At 34.7% G+C, this 19,834-nt stretch overlaps 1 protein-coding gene across 1 annotated transcript; it reads right to left on the minus strand.

Moving 5' to 3' along the window:
• Positions 1-5,183: 5,183 nt before the first annotated feature.
• LOC101488464 (protein TIC 100) lies at positions 5,184-19,590 on the minus strand. The gene is made up of 11 exons (XM_004487472.4): positions 18,884-19,590; positions 18,286-18,357; positions 16,799-16,888; positions 16,502-16,675; positions 16,222-16,312; positions 15,838-15,900; positions 15,674-15,740; positions 13,341-13,444; positions 13,125-13,251; positions 11,850-12,568; positions 5,184-5,757 (listed from the first exon to the last, which is right to left on the minus strand). Exons 1-11 carry the CDS (start codon positions 19,504-19,506, stop codon positions 5,332-5,334), a joined length of 2,556 nt encoding a protein of 851 aa, XP_004487529.1. The 5' UTR covers positions 19,507-19,590; the 3' UTR covers positions 5,184-5,331.
• Between the last annotated feature and the right edge of the window lie 244 nt (positions 19,591-19,834).

The raw sequence follows: 19,834 nt of genomic DNA on the forward strand, positions 1-19,834 counted from the left end.
CGATTTATCTACTGAAAATAAACGAAAAGCTACAAAGAAGGGGTAAACCAGAATTTGGACACGGTTTACCGAAAAAATCTCACTGAATATTGGAATGTTAGAAAAGAGAAACTATAATTATATTCCCTAATTGTTGGGAACTCGACATCGGAATAGAGGCGGGATCATTCAAGGAGGATCGAAATAAGCTCTAGATACCATGTTAACAATGAAAAAAGGAAGAAAGAGGAAGAAGAGAAACAACCACTCTAGGGTTTCATAACATATAATGAAACAAAACCAAAGTTAATAGAATTACAATAAGTATATATATAAAAAAATAGAATTATCTAAAATACCCTTACTACTAATATATAATAATATTATCTAATATATTCCACATAAAAGGAATGGATATCAAGTCCGAAGAAAATGATATTGAATCCCATGTCAAACACCCCTGTCAAATCCAAAGGAATATTCAACATGTGATTTCTTACCATAAAAACAACTTCAATACAACAACTTTCTAGGGAATGAGATTCTCAAAGCCTCAACAAATAAAGAGGGAGTCCAAGTAGCATATTAAAGGTTCCCAAACTTCAACTAATACCAAAAAATGACCAATATATTTAAATGAGATCTTTAACACAATAAAATTTACAATTCAAAAATAGAAATTAAGGGTACATTTATGTTGTTTAAGTGTTAAAAAAAATATTATACTAATTTTGTGTGGGCTATAAATTATATTATGATTCTAGATTTAAGTAATTAATTGATAAAAGAAAATTAGATAAAAATAAATTAAATAATATTGATAATAGAGAGAGTTAAATTACGTCAAGGTTACATAAAGTTATATATTTGATTAGATAAACAACTAACTAATTAATATAACTAATTGAAATTTAATTAACTAATTAACTAAGATATCTAATAAAGTAAACCATATTTGATTTTATGTGATGAAACAAATATAAATATATAAATATTTAAAAGAGAAATAATAAAACATGAATTAAAAATGAGACAAGAGTAATGAGTAGTGAACATAATTTTATTGAAATCTCGTCATCGTGTGAAATTAATATTAGAAAATTATGCTTCAACTTATCTGATAATAAATATTATCTTTAAATATATCATGAAGGTAGTGCTTCTTTTTTGTTTCTGTATTTTTTATTTTTAAAAATTTAATTCTATAAATTTAATTTTAATTTTAAAATTGTGTTAGTTATTAGTGACTATTAAAAAAATAAAAATAACAAACATAGTAGAGACGAAAATTAAAAAAAAAAACACAAACTTGTAGAACCAAACATATATAATGTAATTTAATTTTCGTCTGTATAAAATCGTATTTTTATTTTTTTTGGTCTCTTCTCCATTTACCCTTTTAATTTAAATTTTTTAACCACTAACACCATCGACACATACATGCAATGGTATTTACAATGTACATAAAGTCCATAATATTTTTATCAATTTTTAAATAAATCACTGTACTTATTTATTTATTATATTTTGACTTAGCTAATATAATTGAAAGATAAAATATTTTAGCTAATATATTGAGAATCTAATTAAATAGGTTATTTACATAAATATATAATATCCCAACACAAATCTAAGGGTAATAAGAAATATATCACAAAAAATGAAATTTAAAGGGTGTTTTTATTTATTTATTGAAATATCTTCTTTTTTTTAATTTAATTTAATTATTCTATTTTTAAAAATATATATCAAATTGTTCTAGTTTTTTTGTACTTTTAAAACGTCGTGGTATGTGATCAAACTAAAGAACTAACTTTTTTTTTACGCAGAAGTCATGTTCCAGGGATACCATGTATTAGGTTTAATTATTATTATTTTAACATTTGAATAATTATTAATCTAATTAACAAAAAATAATTTAAATATTTAAAAAACAAAATTATATTAATAAAATAAAATAAATTAAATTAAAGTAAATTAAAAAAAAATACATCAATAATTGACTAGATTTACCAAAAATAATAGGACATATTGGTGTTCCAAACGATGCCGTCGTTGCAGTCGCAGTTTAGAGTCACGATGAGGTGTGCGCATCAAGGATAAAAGATATCATAAATTTGATTGTCGATGGCAAGAGGATTATGTCGTTCACAATTTCTATCTTAGAGTTACCAACAGCAATTAATTTTTGGTTAAAACATTATACTCATTAAGTATTGTTGTTTACATGTAATCCCGTTGGGGCCTATATAAAAAAAAAGTTAATTACATTTACTCAAGCGAAAACATATCTCGTATTTGTCACGAGCTATACATTTGTTACTAATAATTTGGATGGATATGAATGAGAATGAGGGTTCTCTTCTTTGTCCTTCAATAATAGAAATATGTGCAATGAATGGGGTATATCACTTCTAAATCATGCGGTTTGGATCTTTTTGGCAGGTTCCTTGCAAGCATCGATCACCTTCTCTTTTAATTAGTTTATGATCATTATGTCCCATGACCACTTGAATGTGACCACTAGTCCTTCATGACATGTATATGGATAAGCAACTTGCAAAGAATATGATGTTAACCACGAAAAGCAATTAATTGCACGTGTTTCAACTATATGCAACTATTCAAGTTTCCTTTTCTTTTTCCTTTTCTACAGACTTAAAATGGGTTCATTCAATTGAGGGCTAACTGAACAAATACTTACCATACATCATGAGAAACTTTTCATAATTTTTATTTATTTATTGTATTAGGTATGTTTCCGGTCAGAGATTAATTAATTTTAAGATATAGAGATTTTTTAAGAGATTGGTCTCTCACGATCATTCAATAATTCTTTCTTAATACTCATCAGTAGATATATTTTTGTTTATAAAGCTAATGATAAATAATTCTTTGTCGGTAAACCTAAAGCTAGAGTCTTAGTGGTCTTACTCTTTGATTTTCAAAAGATGTTCTTTTATACATACTGATTAAAAAAATAAACTATTTTCGTAAGTTGAGATATTCATGTGATAAATATTAAAAAAATATAAGAAAAATATTTATTATTGATATATATTAAAAAATTAATATTTATTATTGATAAATATTAAAAGATTACTGGACAAATATTTTTCACTGATATATACAAAAAATACAAGAGATTTTTAAGTCATTATCCCACATATAATACAAGAGATTTTTCACTTAATTTAATTTAGTCATTATTAATTATAATAAATTAAAAGTTTTTCGCTATCCCACATATAAATTAAGAGAATATATTTTCTATTCATAAGTTTTAACTATTGTTCGACAGAAAAGTATAGTAACAATGAGATGTACATTTTATTAATTTATATTATCATAAGATTAGCTCAAAACTGCAAATATGCATCTTTTTCAAACACAAATAATGTGTTGCATAAACTTTTTAAACAGAAAGCAAAGAATTAGGTAGTACTACTAGATTTAGTAAAAAAAAACCTAGTACTACTAGATAACTTTTTTTTAATTAATCAATTAGTATTAGATGGGTGATTTCTCATACACTAAAAAAAATGGTGGATTGATCATTGCTGTGACTCTGAGGACATAAAAAAAAGGGCTAATCGACAATTATTGAAAATTGACAATGATTTGAAACAATAGAAGCACTTTTGTCACACTGCCAAACAAAATTGCCAAGACTATAATGCTACCACTTCCTACCAAATTGATCAAGATTTAATGCTACCTGATGTAACGGGCAAGTTGTAGCCCATCAATGGTTCAATATCATCCTTATTATTGACCATCACAAAATATTTACTTGCTAACCCTCCTATCCGCCTCTATAAAAAAAATCTAGCATCTTGGTTTTTTTTTTCATTTGAAAAGGTGGTTTGAAACTATTTTTTATTCGGAATGACTTATTTGAGTCATTTTTATTTTATTATTTTATTTTATCTTATATATAATTTATTGTCTAAGCGTGATCTATTGTCTGATCGTGACATAATATTGTTTGGCCCTTAATGTAGGTGTTGTTTATTTTTGATTTTTGTGAGGTATTCTTAGAATCAAATGTAGTTAACACTATTATTAGTATCTGTTTTACTTATCAAAAAGACTACCAAGTTTATTATTAGTTTGAGCAAATTATAAATTACATATAGTTGATTCGAGTTTGAAGTTGAAAAAAATATTTTGAACGATAATACATATAAAAGTTATGGAATCTTAATCTATTATTAGCTTGTTTGTTTTTTATCATGTGTGAAAAACTTTTTAAGGTTGAATTATAGAATGTAAATATTAGCTAAATTTACTCAATTTGTTTTTATCTTTGTAATAGTGTCTTGTTTTTTTATTAATGAAATATTATTACTTTTCTGTAAAAAAAAAATACAATTATTATAAATGGGTGATTTTAATAAATTATTAACCATTGATGTATTATTTTAATTATCATAAATACAAAATACAAGAGCAATAAATTAAAAGTGATGTATCTAATATTAATTAGAAAACACAATTAAAAAAAAATATTATCAATGTATTGAAAATTAAAAGTGTCACTCTCCTTAAGACACGTTCCTTTTACAAATATGACAATTATTGCGAGATGAAAGGTTATTAGTTAATATCACAATACAATCAAAGAACATATGGAATTTCTGTATATAAAAATAAAAAAGAACAGGTGTAATTCAATAACCATTGACTTATTTGATTCATTTTCCTTCACTAAAGGGGAGAATTGGGGGTTGGGGATAGGTGATAACACTTAAGGATTAAAGGTGATATAACACTAACACCATCCACACAAAATGTGGGTCTGTTTATTCCTCTTAACCCTACTCACTCATATCCATACAATACACTAACTGCAGCTGCCATGCTTCTGAATAAAAGGCAAGAGACGTCAATAGAATATCTAGGCTGAGTTTTTATTGGTGAATAATAAATCACTAGGAAGGTGTCCCTTAGTTGACAATTATAAATCAATCATACTAATCCTTCTAGAAGTCGACAATTATAGACTAAACAAACAAACTAATTCTTCCAGATACATATAGATCACCTAAATGGACCTTAATTCTTTCTAATCGATTTTCTATACATGGTTTTAGATCAAAATCAGAATATCATACATAAAAAAGACTCAACTATCTGGCAACTATGTCACATGTTAGTATTTTAAGGTTGTGTTAAAAAGGTGAAACATGATTCAAAAAATATGCAATTCAACAATTCTGATCTTTTTCAGATTTTGAAAGATAAAAATATTACAACACATCTAATTTATTTGATGTCTCTAATCCCGGGAAAAATCGATGCTCGCTAATTTTTGGTACACAAAGGCCTAGTTAACAATAAAAATGGCCTTCAAGACTTAAATTTGAAGTGAAGTTCTCTTTGGATATTTGGATACAAGTTGTGCATTGATGAAATTGAATGCAAAGATAGTATGCTATCTAAATCCCTCTCTGGTGCCGCATGCAACCACACGTCACTGATCATTCTTCGCTCGTTGGTGCTTTTCGAAATTGCAGAAGCCGTATAACATGGTCTAGTTTGAGACATAGAGGACACCTCAAGAAATTTCCCACCTAAATAGCTTCGACCCTTGACTTTTTCATGCGTTTTACTGACACCTTTCAACCTACCCTTATGGCCAATCAGAGGAGGGAAACTAACTGAATCAACTGTTTTCACATTGCTGACACGATTGATGCGCTGTGCAGGAACCAATTCTGGTTTTGATCCAACCTTTTTCCAGAATGAAAATGATTGTTGCAGCTTGGACGGAACCTGACAAGCCAAACAACAATGCTAAGAACTTGTCTGTAACCAATCCAACAAGTTTCAATTCTACATATTTAAATGAGGTACAATTAAAATGACCATAAAGATAAATGTTTTGCTACTTGGCAAATTGATGGAAGCATACCGAGATATATGCATCGATCACTAGCAATCTCATTTGACTTCATAAAACATATATACTGAAGGTAAAGTATAAATACTCTCTCTGAACTAAATTATAAGCAAAACTACATATTTTTACACTAATTAAGGATAGTAGTTAAATACATTTAATTTTATTGATTTCATGCAAAAAGGCAAATACATTTACTAACCTACCTCTAATTATAATGGCTATCTTCTCACAGCATCAATGAATTAATTTAAGAATATTTTTGGAATAATAATAGTTAGTGTGGATAGTGTTGAATATAAAGAGTATTGAGATACATATAGAATAACCTGTGTGTTTCAACTACACAGCGGAATCTCTTTATATAGACACAGAGTATTAAATAACCCTAATCTACAGTAATGCTAACGGGCCAGAATACTTACATACTTACAGCCCATATATATTATTTACATTCTAATATAGTATTTAACACTCTCCCTCAAGCTGGAGCATATAAATCAAATGCACCTAGCTTGTTACATATATAACTAATTCTAGGACCTTGCAATGACTTTGTAAACACATCTACTAACTGATCATTGGATTTGACAAAGCTGGTGATGATGTCACTTGATTCAATCTTTTCTCTAACAAAATGGCATTCTATCTCAATATGCTTGGTCCTCTCATGAAAAACCGGATTCGAGGCAATGTGCAATGCAGCTTGATTATCACATATTAATGTCATTGTGCTGGTGTCTTCATATTGAAGTTCTTTCAGTAACTGTTTCAGCCAGATGAGTTCACATGTTACTAGTGCCATGACCCTGTATTCTGCATCAACGCTAGATCTTGCAACATTTTGTTTCTTACTCTTCCAAGATATTAAATTTCCTCCTATGAGTACACAATACCCGAAAGTTGATCGTCTATCTATGGGTGAGCCTGCCCAATCAGCATCTGAGTAGCCAATTATTTGAGTATGTCCTCTATCTTCATAAATGAGACCTTTTCCAGGTGCACTTAAGTTGATCGTCTATCTATGGGTGAGCCTGCCCAATCAGCATCTGAGTAGCCAATTATTTGAGTATGTCCTCTATCTTCATAAATGAGACCTTTTCCAGGTGCGCTTTTGATGTATTTAAGAATCCGGATTTACAGCATCCATATGTTCTTGGCTAGGAGAATTTAAAAACTGATTTACCATACTGACAGCAAAGGAAATGTTAGGACGCGTGACTGTGAGATAGTTTAATTTTCCAACCAATCTCCTATATCTTCCTGAATCTGATAGAGGCTCCCCCTGATTGGGTAGGAGTTTGACATTTGGATCCATAGGAGTATCAACTGACTTGGCATTTAGTAGGCCAGTTTCTTCAAGAATATCCATAGCATATTTTCTTTGTGAAATTACAAGGCCTCCCCCTGATTGGGTAGGAGTTTGACATTTGGATCCATAGGAGTATCAACTGACTTGGCATTTAGTAGGCCAGTTTCTTCAAGAATATCCATAGCATATTTTCTTGGTGAAATTACAAGGCCATCCTTGGATTGTGCTACTTCAATACCCAGAAAATAACGGAGTTTACCAAGGTCTTTAGCCTGAAATTTATTTGAGAGATGTTGTTTTAACTGGAGTATTCCTTGCTGATCACTACCAGTTATAACAATGTCATCCACGTAAACAATAAGATAGATGCACCCTTGAGTTGAGTGATGATAAAATACAGAGTGATCGGCTTCACTGCGGATCATACCAAATTCTTGTACTACCGAGCTGAATCTGCCAAACCAAGCTCTAGGAGACTGTTTAAGACCATAAAGGGACCTGTGTAGCCGACAAACCATGTTGGAAGACTCCCCCTGAGCAACAAATCCTGGTGGTTGCTCCATATACACTTCCTCTTCAAGATCACCGTGCAAAAAGGCATTTTTAATGTCAAGCTGATGGAGGGGCCAATGTCTAATTGCTGCAATGGAGAAAAATAGTCTGACAGATGCCATTTTGGCAACCGGTGAAAATGTGTCACTGTAATCCAACCCAAAAATCTGAGTATATCCCTTGGCTACCAAACGAGCCTTAAATCGATCAATCTTACCATCAGGACCAACCTTCACTGTATAAAGCCAACGACACCCGACTACCGACTTCCCATGAGGTAGAGGTACCAATTCCCAAGTACCACTGCTTTGTAGAGCACACATCTCATCAAGCAGTGCTTGCCTCCACTCAGGGTGGGATAATGATTCACCTGTAGTTTTAGGAATAGAAACAGAAGACAAGGAGGACAAGCAAGTGTAATGTAAAGAAGAAAGACGATGATAACACAAATCAATATAATGAGGAGATGGATTACGGGTGGTGCGAATATCCTTACGAAGAGCAATAGGAAGGTCAGGCTCAGGTGGCAGGGCCGGATCCGGATGTGGCGTCGGAGGAGAGTCTGTAATGGGAGCAGGAACAGGCACAACAGAGGATAAGCGACGACGCTGATATGTTTGTAGTGGTCGTGGAGGTTGGGGGGCAGACTCGGCAGGTTCGATAGGAATATGAGGGGGTGGGAGAGGGATAACTACTTGAGGAGGTTCGGGATTAATGTCCTGATAGGGCTCAGTAGCTATATGGGTAGGTTTAAAATATTGTACAGACTCGAAAAAGGTAACATCAGCTGATGTAACGTAGCGGTGTAGTGTGGGAGAATAACAACGGTAGCCTTTTTGGGACCGATGATAACCGAGAAAGACACACTTGAGTGACCGAGCTGACAATTTGTCCAAACCGGGGGATAAATTGTGAACAAAACATGTGGACCCAAAGACACGAGGTGGTAGTGGGTGAAGAGGTGTATGGGGAAAGAGGACCGAATGGGGGATATTGCCATCAAGGACAGAAGATGGCATACGGTTAATAAGGTAGCACGCCGTTAAGACTGCATCCCCCCAAAAACGGAATGGAACATTGCCATGGAGAAGCAAGGTTCGTGTGGTTTCAATGAGATGCCGATTTTTGCGTTCGGCTACCCCGTTTTGTTGAGGTGTATGAGGACATGAGGTTTGGTGTAAAATCCCGTTGGAAGCCATAAAATTTTGAAATTGATGAGACAAATATTCTCGAGCATTATCACTTCTTAAGGTACGAATGGAAACTCCAAATTGGGTTTTAATTTCTTTATAAAATTGCTCAAAGATGGAAAACAATTCAGTTCTATTTTTCATTAAAAATAACCACGTACAACGAGAATAATCATCAATAAAAGTAACAAAATACCTAGACTCTAAAGTAGACACAGTACGAGAGGGACCCCAAACATCAGAGTGAACTAAAGCAAAAGGAGAGGATACTCTTTTATTGACTCGATCGGGAAAGTTACTACGGGTGTGTTTCCCTAACTGACACGACTCACAATGTAAAGTAGATAACTTAGACAAACTAGGCACCAGTTTTTGTAGTTTGGTAAGACTTGGGTGTCCTAGCTGAGCATGGATAGTATGTGGGGACTCTGTGGCAGAGCACGTCTTGGATGTTGTAGAAAGGTAATAGAGGCCTTGTGACTCACATCCGACGCCAATCGTCCGTCCCGAATTCCGGTCCTACAAGGTAACATTATCATTAGTGAACGTAATAATACAGTTATGAGATCGAGTCAATCGACTAACTGAAAGTAAATTAAAGGGGCATCGAGGTCCATAGAAAACAGATGCAACTGAGATAGAAGGGAGAATGTGGACAGTGCCAACTCCTTGAGACCGGGTTTGAGTACCATTGGCAAAAGTTATAGTAGGTAAAAAACCAGATGTAGAAAGTGATGAAAAGAGACCTTTATTACCAGTAACATGATCAGATGCACCAGAATCAAGAACCCAAGGGCCGAGAGAAGATGAATGAGAGAGGTAAACAGATGAGTTACCAGTGTGTGCAACCGAAGTAGGAGAACTAGAGTTTGGATGACTCTGAATCCATCGGAGAAAATCTTCATAGTTTGCCGGGGAGCCTTGTGGAGATGGCGTAGTCTGAATAGTGGCAGAAGGATCAAGCTGAGTTGCATTTATCGAAGGCGAAGGCTTGCCATGCAACTTCCAACAGCGATCAATAGTGTGTCCAAGCCGATGACACTGCTCACATTTTGGACGAGGCTTAGAGTTGGATGGTCCTCCACGAGAACGTTGTTGATTATGTCTCTGAGATGCAAGAGCAGCAGTGTCACCCGGAACTGAAGTAATAGACTGCTCAACGGGATGTTTTGCTGGTACGCGAAGGAGGATCGCTGAAGTAGTAGACATATCCGGAACAGTAACAGACCCCAAAATTTGATCACGAGTTGCAGAGTACTCCTGGGGTAGGCCATAGAGTGCAAGAAGCATGAAGAATGTGCTGCGTTGATCCAACTCCTTCTTCTGTTCAACTGGATTACTTGCAGCAGGAGGGAGTACATCAATCTGGCTCCATTTGGATGTTTCAGTCACACTCACCTTTTCAGGGTTTTGGGTGAGGTGATCCTCGTAACCTTGACCACGTAGCCAAAGTTTGATGTCGGCAGCCCAACTATCATAATTTGATCCATTCAGTTTTTCAACTGAGAGAGGAGAAGTGATGTAGTTGGTGAAGATACTCTTTGTTTCAGACTGAGATGTCATGGTCAGCAAAGGTTGTCAGAAAACGCGTCGGAACCGGGAAACCAGGGGCTGTTTGAACTGTAAGTCGTATATCCGTAACTCGAAAATGAAAACTGAGGGCAGATAAGGAAGCAGGAGGCCGAGGCGAGTGCGGTGGAAGAAGAAGCACCGCGAACGGCCTTCGGACGCGCCGTCACGCGCGATGGAAGTGGGCGGCGCGTGAGATCCATGCGGGGGATGTTAGGTGGCGCGTGAGGGCGCGTGAGAAGGATTCTGAAGGCGTGGCAGAAGGGTTTGGCCGATCTGGGGTGTTCGGCGCTGATGGAGTGGTCGTTCGTCGAAAAAACGCGTCAGAAACAGTGACGGAAGCAACGGCAGCGACGGTAAAGCGTGAACGGCTGAACAAAAATTGAGGAATCAGCGTATCAACGGCAGAAGGGGGAAACCGGAGTTTGAGAATACGGTTCGCCGAAAAGAAATATTCACCGGAGACAGTGGGTCGACCGGGTAGTTGACGATTAGGGTTTGTCTCTCAGTTGGCTCTAGATACCATGTTGAATATAAAGAGTATTGAGAGACATATAGAATAACCCGTGTGTTTCAACTACACAACGGAATCTCTTTATATAGACACAGAGTATTAAATAACCCTAATTTACAGTAATGTTAATGGGCCAGAATACTTACATACTTACAGCCCATATATATTATTTACATTCTAATATAGTATTTAACAGATAGATTTGCGAACATTTGTTTATATTTAAGTTCAACAAATTTAGGCATTTTTTTCTTATAATTAACTCCAGAGAGAGTACATGATTTGTGAGCAACAGACAGGGAAACGGTGCCCCAATTTCAAATTCTAATAAGATAACATTTTCAGAAGCTTTTCAGAGCCTTTGAAGGACACCCCTCAAATTGATCTGCAACTTCAGCGTTGGTGATTTGAATAGTATTGCAGAAATATGAATCAATATTATACACCATACCTCAAGTGGTTCTTTAAATCTGTATGTTGAGAAAAATCAACACAAACACACATGGGTTAACAAGAAAAGTCAAAACCTATATACTAACTTGTTAAATTGTTTAATCAAAGAATAATACAAAAAACGGTAGCAAATTAATTGTCTTAAAACCTTATTAAACTGCTCAATTATGTTGAAGAAGAGAAAATTCCAATTTGATGTTGTCGGACGAAAAGTACAATACTATGATTATTCAAGGGCACCCGATATGAGGTGAGAAAACATTAATCTTTAGACACTGGAATCAGGGTTATGCAAGTTTGATCAAGGGTAGTCACATAATGACTGAGTCCTAATGAAAAACATGCGTAATATGAAAGTAGAAAATCATAACTCACCGCAGAGATAAGGCTGCTAGAAGCAAATGCTAGTGAAGCTGTAGAAAATGGTGATTTGCCAGGTTTTCCCTTCTGCTGATCTGTTCTCTGTTCCTGCTCAATGGTCCCAAAACTTGACGGTGCAATATCATCCTCATCTTCCTCATCATCTTCCTCTTCCTCGTCAACACGAGCTTTTTCATCTCGTTTGGCTACAAGAACCACATCATCTTCATCTGGCAAGCCCAATTCTGACTTCTTTTTTTCCTCTTTCTCTCTTCTGCGCAACAACTCTTCCATATCCTCAATAGCCTCTTCCAGACATATTTCAGCTTCTATCAAGTCAAGTTCTTTCTCAATTGCCTCCTTTTTCATTTCAGTAGTTTTCTTCTGTTCTTCGGCCCATTTATCTATTTTATCAAACCAAGACTTGGATACTTTTTCAATTGCAAGCTTAAGACGCACCCATATGTTCTTTTCCTCCTCTATCCCCAAAAGATCATCATAACCAAGGGGTAGGAACTTGGCCTTATTCGGATCTATTTTCTCACCTCTTTCCAAACGTGGTTGCCAGAAAAGACGTACTCCGTATTTCTCATCCCCAACATAATTGATAATATTTCCAGTTGGAGTGTGAAGGATGAGAGGATCCTCAGTATATATTTGCTTTGATGGGTTTTCAGGATCAGGCTCGGGCTCCTTGTTAATGACGACAAATTCAGGAGGCAGGTGATTCTCCTCTGATCAAGGATTTGGAGGAAGATTAATTAATTTTATTTTTTAAAAAAAGCTCTTCATTTTAATAGCAGACAAGAGAGGATGATAACAGTCGCAACCATGATATTTTTCATATAAAAAAATAGAAGATAAAATTACACTTTTGGTCCCTTAAGTTTTTTCGCTCCATTTTGGTTCTTTAAGTTACAATAATTAGAAACTTTGGCCGCTTAGGTTTTTTTGTCCTTTAAGTTACAAACGTGAGACACTTTGGTTGTTTTTGTCAGTTTTCTGTTTTTGTCAGTTTTCAGTTTTGATGATTAGGCATCTGACTCAGCAAGAAGAAAGAAACGTAAGAAACATTTGATGGACTCAAATGAAAACTACTAAAGTGCCTAATGTTTGTAACTTAAAGGGCCAAAATGGAACAAAAAATCTAAGAGACCGAATTGAAATCTAAAAAAAAACTTATAAGGTTGAAAATGAAACAAAAAAAAAACTTAAAGGGCCAAAGCGAAATCTAAAAATAACTCAAGGGACCAAAAGTGTAATTCACCCAAAATAGAAAGACTAAAATACCTTTGGACCACCAGTATTCCAACTCAGATGGCATTGGTATCCTAAGAGGAGATCTATAGAAAGAGTTCAACCACATTTCTCTTTCCTGATCTACTTCATGTGCATAAGTTTTCCAGGAATCAGGGACCTGCAACAGAATCATATGCATGTTTCATTTCCTTGCATAAAATGGAAATAAGCACTGTATTATGGTAAAGGTTTTCCGGTGAGCCTTACTTCATAAAATTGGTTAATGAAGCCAGGCGCCATCCACACATCCTCTCCTTCATACAAGTAAGCATGCTGTGGATCATTATATGGGCCTCTCTTTTCTCTAACCACTGCACAAACAAAATGTTGAATGATAAATGAAAAGTAACAATAAAAAAAATGGTAAGGTGCCAATTGGGAAAAAGAAAAGGGGAAAAGTCATCCCCAAAATAGAACTATATAAATTTTCAACCATACAACATAAGCTGAGAGACTCTATTAGTATGCCGATAATCATCGTGCATGCTAAACCATCTTTAATAATTGAGATGATTGTCAAAGAGTAGAGTGGTGATAATGCATAGTTCTCCATCCAGGATAACCGCATGGAAAGGCGGCCTCAAAACCATTATAGTGAAATAAGAATAGTACTATAGTAGCAGGGCTGATATAATGGCGACTTTATATCTATGAAACACTGGCACGAACATCAGAGACGGCACCAACAAGTAGTCAACGGTAATATTTTGAGAAAATATAAATGCTAAAAATAATACCCAAAAATAATGGCATATCCATAATTGCTGATTATGTTAAAATATACACCAACAAAAAATATAAAGCTGAAAAGGGTGAACAACACTACTACAGAACAAAGGTAGACCAAAGGCAAGATCCATGTGTAACAAAATGGACTAGGGCCGAAGGGATTGTTTCGAGAAAGATAATATTGACGGTGTTTGCGTGAAAGTATTCAAACAAGGGTTTTTGCATCGTTTATTCTGATGAAAGAAGGATGAAAACATAAAATAACACCCAGAAAACAGGTCAGAAAATACAGAAAATGAGGGAAACAGGTGACATAGTAACACAAGAAAATATTGTGTTATCATTGAATAGTAATTGAAAGGAAAATGATCACAAAAGAACGAAATCCTTACTAGTACTACAGAGTCTATGGCTCTGCAGAGAGAAACTCTCTAACCAAGCTTTCACCCAAGAAGCTAACCACAACCACAATGGCGATTCCCATCTTGCCCCTCTACCCCTCTCTTTCCTTATTTCTTCTGCTATAAGTCTTCCAAACCAGGGGCGGGGGGTGGCCATGGCCACCCCAAAGTTTTTTATTTTATAAAGATAGGCATACCTACAAGGATATTTATGTATTATATATATGAAATGTTTTACTCAATAAATTAAAATGCAAAGTGGTGCAGTGGTAACGGATCATTTTGTAAACTGTAAGTCCGCGGTTCAAGTCTTTTATAATCACCATTACACCAACGTAAGATTTAAGTAATATTATTGAAAAGGTTTGACATATAGACTTGTTGAAGTTGTGGAATTTTAGGGAAAAGGAGGAGAGAAAATAATAAGAGTTTAAATATTATTGATAATAGCTTTATACTGACTTGATTACAAAAGACTCAATACTAATCTCTATTTATATAGAAACATAGACTCAATCCTAAATAAGGAATAAATCATAATAATAATGAAAGATATTCTAAGATATCTCTATAATTATAAATTGATCCTAAGAAATAATTTAAGATACTCTTACATAATATAAAAGATATTATAAGATATTTTCTAATATTCTAACAAGACTATTTAATACTGGCCCTCTCAATAAAACTCGTGAAGCTCTGCCATTGTTCCAAACCAAAGGCCCATGACTAAAATCAGTAAAATGGAATGAACCAACTAAATCCAATTTTCCCATTCTGCCCCCGTTTTTATTTCTCCTGTTATACACCTTCTAGATCCTGGGGTTTCACTCTTCCCCTATTGATCAACTGGTCATTTATTCCCCCCCTTAATCGAGGGCCAACAGGTTTTTATCTCCTGTTTGTGATTGCAGCCATGATAATAGTCCTACAGAGTGCTGTTAATAAGTAGAGTTAAAAAGGTTTTTAGTCTCTACAACATTATGACCTATTAAGTTTAGTCTCTAAAAAAAATTTATGTACTTAATCCCTATTTTGATTTTTATAGGGACTAAAAGTGTTAAGTTTAAAAAAAAAATCAAAATAGGGACTAAATATGAATAAATTTTTTTAGGGATTAAAATGTCGATAATTTTTTTATGGAGACTAAAAATAATAAAATTTTGAAATTTTACAGAGACTAAAACTTATTTAACCTTAATAAGTATGATAAGAAGTTCCTATTTCTTTATATCATGACTTAGCCACAAATTGGAAAAGAACACTGGTGATGAATGTTCTTATATCTTTATACTTTAATTCATAGTGTACATATGTTCTAATGAATGGACCTATCAAACAAACAAAAAGAAAGTCAGATATCGAAAACAAAACCATGAATATAAGGTTTTCATTGACAAAACATCATACTTCCATCTGGCTTGTTAACAAACATGCGAGCCTTTGCAGCAGCAACTTCGGCTATACCAGCATGCAGCTGAAATTGACAGAATGTCAGATAGTCAGAGAATGAGATATTGACACACCTCTTAGATTATCATTACTTTTTTTTATAGGTGAAGAGTTTTTAATACCGCTGAAGTTTTGTCATCACAGCCCTCATCATCATCCAATATTTCTCCAAAATAAAATCTACCCTGCACGTGCACAGATAATAATGTAACTATGAAAGAAAACAGAGCTTCTGCATGGATTAAGTAAGATGAAAACGCCTTTTTCGATTTTTCCTTAAGTTGAGATTACTAGCATTTCCCAACCTTTGCATTTAGTTGCAAGGTTCAACCAAATAATACAGATGGTGCATATTAAACTTAAAATTGCAACATTTTGAGTTAAAATATATATATATATATATAAGTCTTCATAAGTAATCTATGACATTTTCTAGAAAGCTAAAGCAAATCATGTTATTTTGTGCAATTATTCTTCATTTAACTTTATCTGATCCATGGACGTACATATATGATACGCTCATTAACTTCATATACGCCACATCCATGCATCCTCCCATGCTTCCACTGACCAGCATAACGATAGCGACCTTTCTCCCTGGGCATGAAAATATAAACTTGTTTCTCAGACCAGTAACAATGTGCCAGAGAGAAGCAAAAAAGAGACATTGCAGCACAATGTCTAGACTCTAGAGTGAGAAGTTGCAATGTCTCGCTTATCATAAAAATAAAGTGATTTTTGGTGGGCCAGGGAAACCGAAACAGAAGAACCAATAATTGAACTTACGGCTTTTCTCCAAAATGCTTAACCCATTCTTTATTCTCATAAAAGGGGATTTCGAAGTCTCCATTTGAAACAAGATAACTATCCTCAATATCCTTGTCAAGCCATTCTCTGTCTTCTTCCGACATAAAATCCCTTGTTAGTATCTTCCCTTTACCGCGCTTTTTTTTTTCGAGTCTGGGGACATATGTAATAGCAGTTGAGGTTTGTTTACAAGAAGTTAAATGTAATTTCAAACTGTGGCACAATCTAAGAAGACTTCAATCACACATATGGGGGAATTCATAATAAGATTCTTACTTGGACCCAGGAACAGGTTCTATAACAGGTATCTCAACTTCAACAACACCATGACCCTCTGGATCATTTCGAACCCATTCACCTTCATACCTATGAAAAAAATACATTATGAAATATCCATGACAAAAAGGAGTTGCATTGATGCACTGACATGCAAAGATGCGACGAGCTGATACATCTAATGCAAGTAGACAATCAGATACTAAAAACCATAGAAACCATGACCAACTGATGCATTATATCCTTAAGGAGGAGAAAGTAAAGCCACTCATTATGTATCAATAATTTTTATTCTGCTGTTTTCCAATTCAAAGATGGTTATTTAACTGAGAGTTTGTCTCACTTTAATCATGTTCCGTCACTTTTCTTCATGTAGAATTAATCTTTCTTATGCAATGGTTAATTACAAATTTTTTCCAAGTTATACGTAGAACACACTAGACACCACAATTAAATTAATGTTTCAATTTCAACAATTTTTCCTCCTTTCTAACTAAGTTTGTCAAAGTAGTGTAATCAATTCACCGAGACAGTGTCAACGGTTCTTCAAAGACCAATAGCTTGTTCCTCTGTTTATGGCCTCTATCAAAGTTCCAAGTGTTGGTCATTGGTTTGTTTGCGCATATCAAGTCCAATTGGCTTTTCAATGAGGAGCCACGATAGCATATGCTTACATATTTAATAAAAAAAAGGTTGCACTGCATGGGTGAATGAGTTTCTTTTTTTGTTCAGTCCCCTATCTATCTGTCATGTGTTTAACTAACGAGACCTGATTGCCTGCAGTCGCACTCCCCAGTCACACCGTTAGGCAAATCATCACCATCAATGCAAGATCAGACAACTTGTATCGCAACTTTAGCAAATCAATTTCAACAATCAGATTATTATGCATAGTCAAATTCTACCTAAATTCTATTTTTTACAAGGAATCAGGGTTGTTAAATAGCCACTATAGCGACACTATAACGCTATAGCATAGTGGAGTTCTAAAAAATCACTATTGTTCCGCGATACATTATTTAATATAAAATGTTGTCAAATAGCAGCGCTATAGCATTGTTGCGTATCGGAATTTTAACAAACAGTCGTTTTCCACGATATGGGATTGACAAGGGAATCCATTCACGACTGTAAATTCCAATGCTACAATATCCTCAAAAGTCCCCTCCAACCCAATAATGTCAATTGCATATCGTGAAAATAGCAGTTTGTTCAAGTTTCGCTATCCTACGATGTTATACCGCCACTATACTCGCTATTTGACAGCATTTTGTACTATAAGGCATATCACAAAACAATAGCAATTTTTTTAGAATTCCGCTCTGTTGTAGCTACTATTTGACAACACTACTCCAACTCAAGACACACATAATTATATCTTGTTTTAGTTCTCACTTTTCACTACCACTATCACTTAATCCTTCTAAACCTAACTAACATAAATAAAAGCACTGACTGAATGTCTCCACAATGTAGCAAAGACGAACCTGACAAGTTCATCTGGTGAAGCATAAACACCTTTTCCTTGAGCAATGTCATCCCAAACAGTACCTTCATATCTGAAAAGTTATCATAATAAATAACAAAACAAAACAAATCAAACAGCAATAAACTATTTATTGTGTGTAAGCCAATCAAATATCCATGACAAGCAAATACATAGACTAATCTCTCAAGTCGGTTAGGACCACATGGCGGTGAAACTCTCTCTCAAGAGTTTTAATGCCGCTACATTCCCAGGATTGGATTCGAATACAAGACCTCTCCATAAACTATTTACACAATACACTAAAACTAAAACCAACCAAATAAAACAGCTATAAACTCTATTTCTTTAGTAAAGTGAGTATCCTCCGCATGCAACTGCGAAAAATAATTCCTTGAGTTGAATAAAACCACAATGGACAACAAAGCTCTCCCTCAAGAGTTTTAAAGTTGCTACATTCCCAAGATTGGATTCGAACACAAAACCTCTAGTTAAGCTCGAAGAGACTGGAATGATCTCACCCAAGCGCTCGAGTAAACTATTTACACAATACACTAAAATGAAATAAAACTAAAAGAGGAATTAAACTTTGCACATACGTGCTACCATCTTCAAAAACATAGCTAACCCATTTGAGAAACTCTTCAATCCTATCCAACTCTTCAATAACATCCATAGGACCTTTAATAGCAGGATTATTATCAGGAACAGGTGGAACAGGTTTCCTATAAGGAAGATAAAAAGGAGCAACAGGAGCATCTTTTCCTTTAGCAAGTTTTTCAGAAACATAATCCAATTCATCTTCCTCTGCGAAAACAGGGTCCCAACCAGTCCCAGTAATTCTATTAGCACTGTTATCCCAAAACTCTCTCAAATCCTCCTCCGTCCAATTCTCAGGGTCACGAGGGAAATCGAACGGATCGTAAGGTATGATTCTTCTCGGGTCGTTTCTTTCGCGATTCTTCCTGACCGTTTCGCTTGTTTCTAGGGCTTCGATTACGTCTTTTAAGTTTGTCTTTGGGTCGAGTTCGGAGTCGGAGACATCGTCGGATTGTTGGGAGCGGAAGGCAGCAAGGTAGGCTTCGATTTCGGCTTCGTCGAGGGAATTGTCGGAGTCGGAGGAGGTTTCGGAGGATGAATCGGCGGGGTTGTTTGGGTCGGAGTTTGGGTCGGAGTTTGGAGGTTGAGAAGTGTTTTCGGAGCGGCGAGTGAAGAAGAACATTTTGATAATTGGTAGCAGAAAAATGAAGATAAGGTTCTTGTGTTGTTTGCGTGAAACACTATCAGCTATTAGTATTAGTGAGTTTTGGAATTTGCATATATGAGAGGATTTATTGCATCTTTGGATTCTTTTTGAGATAAAAAAATTCAAAAGTGATTTCGAAAATTACAATTTAGTTTACTTTTGTTGTGTTTGCGGATTATAATAACGTTGAAATTGAGAAATAATATAACTACTTTTTTAAATATGGAAAAACAAGCAAAATGTTGTAAAACAACGAATAATTAAGAAATGTTAACCGCATAACCTCTGAAATGGATTTTCTGTT

The sequence above is a fragment of the Cicer arietinum genome, chromosome 1 (assembly GCF_000331145.2).
Source record: "Cicer arietinum cultivar CDC Frontier isolate Library 1 chromosome 1, Cicar.CDCFrontier_v2.0, whole genome shotgun sequence".
NCBI lineage: Eukaryota > Viridiplantae > Streptophyta > Magnoliopsida > Fabales > Fabaceae > Cicer > Cicer arietinum.